Raw genomic sequence first — 9,917 nt, 5'->3', positions numbered from 1 at the left:
TAAAAAGTTAACTTTATTTCTTATTCCTCCGGTAAATTTCGCCATTTCTGGGTATTCCATAAGTTTTTGTATCCATTCTTCCTTTGCTGGGACTTCGGTCTCTTTTCCATTTTGGGGAAAGTAACATTCTTGCTGCTGTAGTCACATACATGAATAAATTTCTATACAAGTTAGGTAGTTCTGTTCTTAAAATTCTCAAAATAATCTCCCTACCTCTGAGGCTCCTCTACCATTTTCATAGCTCTGTGGCCGCTCTACCCCTTTCCTACCTCTGAGGGGTAGAGAGGCCACAGAGCTATGAAAAGGGTAGAGGGGCCTCAGAGCTAGGAAAAGGGTAGATATATTCCGTAAAAACCTATCGCGTCTCAATTCTGCCTTTTTCTCCAAAAGTTGGCCGGCAGGCTTCTCCCCGCCTTCCACCTTCGACCCCCCAAAAAAACAACCCTGCGAAGTTAAGCCGAGAGAGACGGTGACCGGTCCCCGAGCTCACACTGCAAGATTTGAACCCGGGCCCCAGTCTGACGCGCTAACCGCTCCGCTGCGCTGCTTCGCCGCACCCTCTTTCTGCCCTGAAAAAGAACACAAGGTCCCAGTCCTCATGGTTCTGTATACAGGGCCGAGTTCCGTGCCCGAGCGAGGATTCGAACCCAGGACGCGGCGCTCTAACCGCTATGCCACTGCTGCCTCTGGCAACTGACCGGAGGACATTTTCTCGCGACAGCAAAACAGGTCAAAATCCTCAATTCCTTTTTTTAAAATAATTTTTATTGATTTTAACATAAATTTTATAAAATGTGCCGCACAACTTTATCACTTATACAATCTTTTTAGACTTCCATCAGCACCTCTGATGATCCATCGTTTTAACCATTTCTTATGCATTTCTTAAATTTATATTACTTTTAAATCTCTTAACTAATCCTCCTCCCCTTTATCCATTTTTGCAATAATTCCAATACTACTCCTCACAAAACTTATTGCAAACCTACAAACGTCGTCTGATCTTCACAAATACTTTTCAAATAGTCCGTAAATTTACTTCAGTCTTCCGTGAATTTCTGGTCCCGCCGGTTTCGAATCCTTCCTGTTAGTTTATCCAGTTCTGCAATAGTCCATTAATTTCACCCTCCATTCTGCAATTTTTCTTCCTTCCATTTTTGGGCCAGTAATATTCTTGCTGCCGTTATTGCATATAAAAAGAGCTTACATTCCTTTCTCTTTATATCACTCCCCACAATGCCCGATAAAAATGCTTCTGCTTTCTTTACAAATGTATATTTCGACATTTTTTTCATCTCATTATATCTTCATCTCCCAGAAGCATTTCACCTTTCTACATTCCCACCACATGTGATAAAATGTTCCCTCTTTTTCTTTACATTTCCAACATTTATTACTGAGTCAAAATCCTCAATTCCGACCACTTTGCCTCGGCCTCTTCCTTTCCTGATGGGCGCAAACCTTCCCCAAAGTGCTTCCCTCGTTTCCTGCCCCCCTGGACATGGGGGGCATGAGATCCGACGAAGAACAGCCCCCACCTTGTGCCCCCCAACGCCATCTTCCCCCCTTGCGGCATTGACCACACCATTCCGGGGGTTCCAGCGCGCGGCCGGCGGCACCCGCCTTATTGAAGACGTCCAGCCCCCCTGCCTTGCCGCTCGTCCTCCATGGGGCTCAGGAACCCCTGGCTCTTGTACTCGGAGGGCAGGAGGTTCCCCGAGCCCGGCTGCTCCTCCTTGGGCAAGAGGGTCTCTTCAGGGGGGCTGGCCAGGGCCGGAAAGTCCGCCATGGTGCCAGCAGCCAGGTCCTCTTTGGACGGAGACCTGGGTTCGAGAACGAGGGGTTCCGTGGGGCTGCTGGACTCCAGGGGCTGCACGAAGCTTCGCCGTGGGTGCACCTGGGGAGACGAAGTGTGGGGTTTGGGGTGAGCCGGGCGTAAATTGAACCCATGCCCAGAGGCGTAGCAACCTCAGGGGGTACCGGGTGCGAATTCTTTTTTGTCACCCCCCAACACACACACATTGCAATTTTCGGGAATGTTGACCAGAGTTACTGAGATTTACTTTTCCGGCCGCGAAAAATATACGTGCAAATCCAGCCGACGATCGTGCAAATTGTGCGATCGGGCAGATTTTCACGGTGGCGATCGTGCCAGTCGCATAAAACCGTGCGCCAGGGATGCAAGCGTCGCCCACCGAGGGGGTGCAAAAACCGCCTGCCGGTGGGGGGGGGGTGCCAGGCGAATTTGCATGACCAGTGGGCGGATTTTCACCACGACGATCGTGCCAACTGAAAATTCACCCGCTGAGGGTTGAAAGCGCCGCCACACCGATCCACCTGGGGGGATTTTGTCACCCCTCCTAGGCATGACACCCGGGGCGATCGCGCTCCCCTGCCGATGCCCACAGCTGTTTCTCGCACCCGTGTCCCCTCTCCTGTCCCAGGAGGGCGTCTCACCCCAGAGGGCAGAGAGAGAGAGTCTCAGCCATCAAGAGCTCCCCTGCCCATTCCAGAGATGGCGCGGAGCGACGACCGATTGCTCCCATTTCACAGAGACTCACCTGCCCCGGCGAGGATCCGGCGAGGATCTTGACAGCTTCCGTGTCGGCCGGGTCTGGCAAGGGCGGGCACAGAACTTCCTTCACCCTGTGGCAGGAGAGGGGAGAAGGAGGAAAGAGATTTTTCTGGAGCTTTGCCTCTTTCATGAAAGCGGAGCTCTGCGTCCAGATAGACTGTGTTTGGAGCTGGAGACTCCATCAGGACGTAAGAACAACCAAGGGGGACCCGTTTTGGGGGGGAAGTGTTTTCGGGAAACTGGCACCCAGGATTCGAACACAAGAGCGACACTCTCCGTTTTCCGGCGACTAGGATCCGGGAGCGTTTACTGCCTCCGACGGAGGAGGAGGAGAACACACAGCCATCCTGGCTATAACAGTCATCCCTAGTGATACGGAAGGGGGGGGCATGTCTTCTTCACCTTCTTCTTAGCTACAATATATCAATTTATTTCCAATTGTCAATGTCAAAAGGGACTAAAATCTATAAAATTCATAGAAAATCAACGTGCCAGTTTGCTCTGATCAGCCTTTCCTCCAGGCAATGTCAGGTGCCAGACTATGCATATTTGAGACCATTGTTTTCTCATCCCCAGGAAGTGTTTATCTGTGCATATCTCCAGCTCTGCATATTCCCCCCTCCCTCCTCCTTATGTTAATCTGTGTAACCCAACCTCCCTTTAATATATTCATGATGTAATCTGTGTAACCAAACCTCTCTTTAATGTATTCATGACGTGTTTTGCACTGTATTCTGGGACATGGAGGGAAGTTTCAAAAACTCATGTCACCCCTTTCTCACTGTTCAATCTCGTCTTGAACCTGTTGGCCAATAAACTTGGATCTTCTGCAGTTTGCTCCTGTCTCCGGCTGAGCTCATTTTCCTCCGCAGGGACCCACGGACTGAGTCCGATGAGCTGGGTGGCAGAGCAGCCTCGCACCCAGATTTTAGCCGTAACACTAGCCTTTCCCTCCTCCATGATTTGGCCTGGTCCTCTTTCAAAGCCACTGGCGGCCCCTTGTGGCAGGGAGTTCCGCAGGTGAACAGCAAAGTCGAAACAGGCAGGTTTGCCTATATGCAGAGGTGGTCCCCCCCCCCAGGGCCTAGGAACAGCAGCGCCAGGGTGTGTCGTTTTAGGGGAGGAGATTATTATTTTTTGGCAAATCCTTTCAGCGAGGCGTCTTAGAAATATACTTTTGGGGGTGTAAGGGATTCAAATCTGCTTTTATTTTGGGGGCTTGATATGTCTCTTGCCTGGCGAAGAAGTGCAGAAACCGCCGTAGGGGAAAAACCCCAGGATTTTGATTTCTGCAAAGGCTGAATAATAAGAACGGCAAATATTAACATCACCGCAATGTTGGTTTTTTCCCTGATTTCGGAGCGATTTCGCTCACATCTTACCAGCGCCTTTTTTCCTGGTGGGTCCGCATACCCCTAAACATTTTGCGGATCTTGTCCATGTGCTGTATTTATTTCCCCCTAATTTGAACTATAAAATGGTGATTTTTCAAAAGGAGAGGACCCCTTAACCTTATTATTTTCTTAGCAAAAAAGCACTGCAGATCACCAAGCAAAGCCAGATTTCATGCACGGAACTAAAATACTATTTTTTGAAATCGCGGCGCAGCTTTTAAGCACCCTTGATTTGGGGAGATTTCGAAACTAGAAAAAAATACATGCAGCGCCTATCTTGCCGGCAAAGCCCCCCCATGTATTTTTCTAGCGATTCCTATACCCCCACCTCTTTTTGCAAATATGGACGGTGCTGGTGGCAACCAGGAACCCTCCGACGAGACCCAGAAGGAGGAGGCTGAGCGTCAGAGTCGTCTTCTTGGAATCTGGCAGAGAAAGAATGATTTGAAAACACAAAATCCTAGGAAGGGACCCCATGCGGTCATCTAGCCCAACCCTCTGTTGCTTGAACCCTTGGCCTTGAGATTAGGGTTAGGGGAGGAAGAGCAGGAAGAAGGAGGAAGAAGAAGAAGAAGAGGACCTTCTACTGCCGTCACCCAAAGAGGAGACATTTCACAGGGGTGTTGCAGAGACGCGACGCACCTGCGGGGCGGGTTCGAAAGGCGACGAGGTTTTGGCAGCGGCCGTCGCTCCCAGCGGTTGAAACCTCGACTCCAACCCGGTAAGTGGTGTTGGGCTGCAGGTCTGAGATGGTGAAGCTGGTCTCGGAGGCGCTGACCTCGTAAGCTACGGGGAGAAAATGAAAATAATGTTTTATATTGAAAGTAGGAATAGGAAGTCAACAGTACAATAAACTGAAAAGGGATTCAACCAAAAATGAAGGTTATAATGCTAATACTAATATCGGTTGGAAATACTAAATACTAAAAAATACTAATATCGGTTGGAAAGGTAAAAGGTAAAGGTACCCCTGCCCGTACGGGCCAGTCTTGACAGACTCTGGGGTTGTGCGCCCATCTCACTTAAGAGGCCAGGGGCCAGCGCTGTCCGGAGACACTTCCGGGTCACATGGCCAGTGTGACATCGCTGCTCTGGCGAGCCAGAGCTGCACACGGAAACGCCGTTTACCTTTCCGCTGGTAAGCGGTCCCTATTTATCTACTTGCACCCGGAGGTGCTTTCGAACTGCTAGGTTGGCAGGCGCTGGGACCGAGCAGCGGGAGCGCACCCCGCAGCAGGGATTCGAACCACCGACCTTTCGATCAGCAAGTCCTAGGCGCTGAGGCTTTAACCCACAGCGCCACCTGTGTCCCAATCGGTTGGAAAACGGAGCCGCAAAAACAAAAAACGCAAAATAAATAGCAAAAACAGACCTCAGCGTAACACTCAAAACGGAGCACGTTCGGCTTCCGAAAACAGGTCACAAACCGGAACACTTACTTCCGGTTTTGCAGGGTTTGGGTTCCAAGTTGTTCGAGTCCCAAGGCGTTTGAGAACCAAGGGACCACTGTATTTGATAAAGAATTAAAGGAGCAATTGATGGAAATCAAAGCCTCGCCCAGGAAGAAGATAGGAGAACTTCACTTGCGAATTTACAAATGATTATATGTCTCAATGCGAATTGGAGTTAATTATTGTGGCTGTGGTATAAGGGATTCTACCGAGAATGTATTTGGTTTTTTTGCAACAGTCTGGAGGCTGAATTAAAGGGTAGCACAGCACAAAATTTAGAATTGGCTATGTATTTGAATTGGCTAATATAATATGGTGCATATTGGATATTTGTAATTGGGAAGTAATAAAAATTACTTAACAACAACAACAAAAACAACCCCAGTTAAAACGATACGGTGTAATCGGTGCGACCAAACAGGTGGACTTGATCCAAAGTCCGGTTTACACGCTGGAGAGTCAGAAGGGACCCCATGGGGTCATCCAGCCCAACCCGCTGCAATGGAGGAATCAAGGTACCCATGACAGATGGCACCCCTTCGCCTCTTAACCTGCCCCCTTTGCCACCCCCTTTGGGCACCCCCATCTCGCGGCTCGGCGGCTCAGCAGTGCTCCAGGCGCATTTCGCACCCGGGTATCCCACCGCGACCAAACTCACTGGATATCTCCTCGCCTCGCTCGTCGTGCCAGCAGAGGACGTATTTCTGGAACGTGCCAGGGCAGCCGGCGAGGAGGGCAGGGGGGTGCCAGCGGATTTCGGCGGAGGTGGGCGTTGGCATGGCCACATCCAGGCGCACGGGGTCTTCAGAAGGCACTAAAAGATAGGGAAAGAGGGAAGAGGGAGTCACGGAAGGGTGGGATAAAGAGGGCAGGATCCCAGCACATGGAACTTCTTACAAAAGGATAATAATAATAATAATAATAATAATAATAATAATAATTTATTTATACCCCATTTCCCCAGCCACTCTAGGTGGTTTCCAACAAAATATTAAAATACAATAATTCCCCGTGGGCTCTCTGCGCCCTGACCACAGCCAAAAGACCAATTATGATGAACAGGGGGAAATATCGATGGGGCTCCCCTTCTACGATTGCGTCTAAGACTTATACAAACTCGCCAACACAGGAACAAATTGTTGGAGTTCGCAGAGCTGGCGGAAAGGCAAGTTGGGAGGCAATACTGAATGAACGTTTCTTTGAAAATGGGATATGTATAAGAAAAGGTTGAAAAGGTTATTGTACCGACATAAAGTCAGCAGGCAGGACTTGCATGACTGCTGTGATACGAGGGGGAATTATAAGAGGGGATATTAATGGGGATTGCAAAGAGAACGCGCCAAATAAAACAGTAAATACAGGCTGGCGTGGCGGGAAGTCCCTGGGAATTTAAGAAGAACGGATCACGTGGTTTTCTTTTTATATTTCTGTTTTGATTGTATATATATTGGTCTGTCATATCTTTTTAACATCATCATCATCAATCTTTATTATGGTCCAGAGACCCAACAAATCGTTACAAAACAATACACAATTCAGACAGCCCACCTCCAGGTTAAACAAGCATTTTGTTCAGAATATAGGGATCTTGCAACCACAGATAAAAACTTTGCCACTGCTAATGTTCTAGCGTTTGTCCGGTCTTCCAGTAGGAACCTGACATAGTGAGCCTCTGATTTTCCCGGGAAAGGTACCAGCAAGGGGAATATCAGTTCAGCCCTGGCTTGCTCGTATTTTGCACAGTGCAAAAAATATGTTTTATGGAGTCGATGTCTTGAGCACACGGGCAAAGTCTGTCCTGGTAGGGAACTCCTCTCAACACTGCAGAAGGAAAGACGTTTAGTCTGGCTTTGGTGAAAAGCCTTCGATAGTTTGGTTCTGTCAGGTTTTTAATGTAAGATGTTAACTTAAAGACATGCCCATATTGTACTCCTACTGCCAGCAGACTACAGACTGCGTGTGATTGAGATTTTTTAACATCAGTAAAGCATTTTGGTAAATGTAATTGGTAAATGTATGATGTATTTGGCCATACATCAGTAAAGGGATGTATGGAAGTGAGAGCTGGACCATCAAGAAGGCTGATCGCTGAAGAATGGATGCTTTTGAATTCTGGTGCTGGAGGAGACTCTTGAGAGTCCCACGGACTGCAAGAAGATCCAAGCTCTCCATTCGGAAGGAAATCAGCCCTGAGTGCTCCCTGGAAGGACAGATCCTGAAGCTGAGGCTCCAAGACTTTGGCCCCCTCAGGAGAAGAGAAGACTCCCTGGAAAAGACCCTGATGTTGGGAAAGATGGAGGGCACAAGGAGAAGGGGACGACGGAGGACGAGATGGCAGGACAGTGTTCTCGAAGCGACCAGCATGAGTTTGACCAAACTGGGGGAGGCAGTGGAAGACAGGAGGGCCTGGCGTGCTCTGGTCCAGGGCGTCACGAAGAGGTGGACACCACTAAATGACTAAACAACAACAAAGCATTTTGGAGGGTGAGGGGAAGGAACAAATTGTCTATAAACGCAGACTTTGATCGCCCCTAGACTGGACCGTGAGAGCTTGAGGAAAAGCAGATAGACGCACCGCTCCTGTGGAAGAGGTGCACGAGGCCCAGTGTTGACCAGGCGTTTTCGTCCGGGTCCCATCCATGGACAGCTAGGCGGGTGCAGACGTCAGACTCCAGGACCCCTGAAAAAGGAGGACACAGTCAGGGATTCGGGGAATATCTGAAGGGCTTAAAACCTTCTGTGACTGCAGAAATGGATAAAAGCCCCCCCGCATCCAAACAATGACCATCATCAGCGAAGCTAAGAAAAAAACATTCATTTTAATTTTCATCATCTACAATACTGCCTTATATATTTTATACTACAGTGCATTGGTGGTTGCTTTCGTTTTGTGGATCGATGGTCTCGCTGGATAGTAAAATTCACGTTTGATGGCTGTTTTTAAAAGTCTGGAAGGGATTAATCCGTTTTGCATGACTTGCGATGGGAAAGCAGTGCGCCTTGCTTTTGGAACGCTTTGGTTTTCGAATGGATTAAGGTTGAGATCCAAGACACCACGGTAATAATAATAATAATAATAATAATAATAATAATAATATCCCTAAATGCTCCCATTTTAGGGGAGCCAGTCCTGCAGAATCAGAGCCCAAGGATGGCACTCTGTTAATCCCCACAGCTGCCCGGTCTAGCTATGAGCAGCATCCCATAATACTCCATTTAGCAGAATCAGCAGGGTCACTGCACTCCCTTTGCAGAGTTTCCCAGGAATCAGTTCCCCTCAATTTCTCCCTGACGCTGACATCTTCTGACGGAGTCGGGCTCATCTTATGAAACACATTTACTCCGGCTCTTTGCAAAACAGCTTTGCAAAAGAAAAACCGGGGCTGGCTGGACTTTTATACTGTCCTATTTTAGGCTTGAACCCCTTTTTAAAAATTTTCATTTAGACACACCTGTCCAGACATGTGAAAAGGGACATGCGTTTTAATCTGAGCATGGCTATGAACGGCTGCTCTTTGCTCAGAAGTTCAGCTTTCCGTGTCAAAATTAACCGAGAAGCTCAGAAATCAAGAAGACAAGAACTTTAAGAGGGAACGGGAAAAGTTTATTAATTTATTTACGAGAGCGCAGGTTGAAATGTTAGCAGGATTTTAACCACACTTGTAAAGTAACGGATAATTTAGAAGGGTAAAAATTCGGATAAAGTATTGATATGCAGTTGTCAATTATCATTTAGGACGCTTGGAAATAATGGGGTGAAGTTCAGAGTAATCTCAATATTTGCATTTTGAATTGTTTTTTGTTGCATGTATATATTCTTAAAAAATAAATAAAAAGAAGTCGTTCCGATTTCTGCTTCTTCTGAACTCCTTTTCAGCGATCATTTTAACATTTGCTTTTATATTTTATATAAACGGCTGAGAGGGTTTTGAAAAAGGATGTTGATTCTGCTAAACAACCAGCCTGCTAAGCATGGAGCAGGAACTCCATTAAAGAAAAAGGAAGGCGTACCTAGCCTCTCTCCCCTTCTTTTCTCATCTATCCAACTCCCCCTGTAGTGTCATTCAGATCGATTTTTACATCGGATGAAACCCATTTGTGGTTTTGAGAGTTGGTGCGGTGGTTTATCTGTTCTTATTTTTCAATAGAAAACACAAATAAGAGGCCAGTGGAAGAGAACCTGCCTGACCAGCTGGTCTCGTTGACTTCTTGGGTGTCGTCGTCCTCGCAGGACCTTCCCGGGTCCTTTTCGAAGCAGATGACCTCATGGTTCGACCCCCAAGTCACTGAGAAGTTCCTGCCGGACTGGATGACCTCCTGGAAGGTGGGTCCTACTGGGGTCAGAATAATAATAATAATAATAATAATAATAATAATAATAATAATAGAAATTATACCAACCCATCTGGCTGGGTTTCCCCAGCCACTCTGAGCGTCTCCTAAAAGAACCTTAAAAACACGATAAAACATCAAACATTAAAAGCTTCTCTAAACAGG

At 47.5% G+C, this 9,917-nt stretch overlaps 1 protein-coding gene across 3 annotated transcripts in view; it reads right to left on the bottom strand.

Annotated features, from left to right (window-relative positions):
* Positions 1-934: 934 nt before the first annotated feature.
* The window catches only part of IL12RB1 (interleukin 12 receptor subunit beta 1), a 32,339-nt gene continuing 23,356 nt past the window's right edge, over positions 935-9,917 (bottom strand). For all 3 annotated transcript variants that reach the window (XM_081895551.1, XM_081895552.1, XM_081895553.1), the window contains 7 exons: positions 9,605-9,754; positions 7,996-8,100; positions 6,079-6,234; positions 4,612-4,755; positions 4,298-4,394; positions 2,562-2,646; positions 935-1,897 (listed from right to left, as the gene is read on the bottom strand). In XM_081895551.1, coding sequence (XP_081751677.1) covers positions 1,625-1,897; positions 2,562-2,646; positions 4,298-4,394; positions 4,612-4,755; positions 6,079-6,234; positions 7,996-8,100; positions 9,605-9,754 — 1,010 coding nt within the window. In that variant the 3' untranslated portion in view covers positions 935-1,624. The remainder of the gene's footprint in view (positions 1,898-2,561; positions 2,647-4,297; positions 4,395-4,611; positions 4,756-6,078; positions 6,235-7,995; positions 8,101-9,604; positions 9,755-9,917) is intronic.

Source organism: Podarcis melisellensis (assembly GCF_964234715.1).
Source record: "Podarcis melisellensis genome assembly, chromosome: 18".
In the NCBI taxonomy this organism is placed as follows: Eukaryota; Metazoa; Chordata; class Lepidosauria; order Squamata; family Lacertidae; genus Podarcis; species Podarcis melisellensis.
This window is presented reverse-complemented; position numbering and strand designations above follow the sequence as displayed.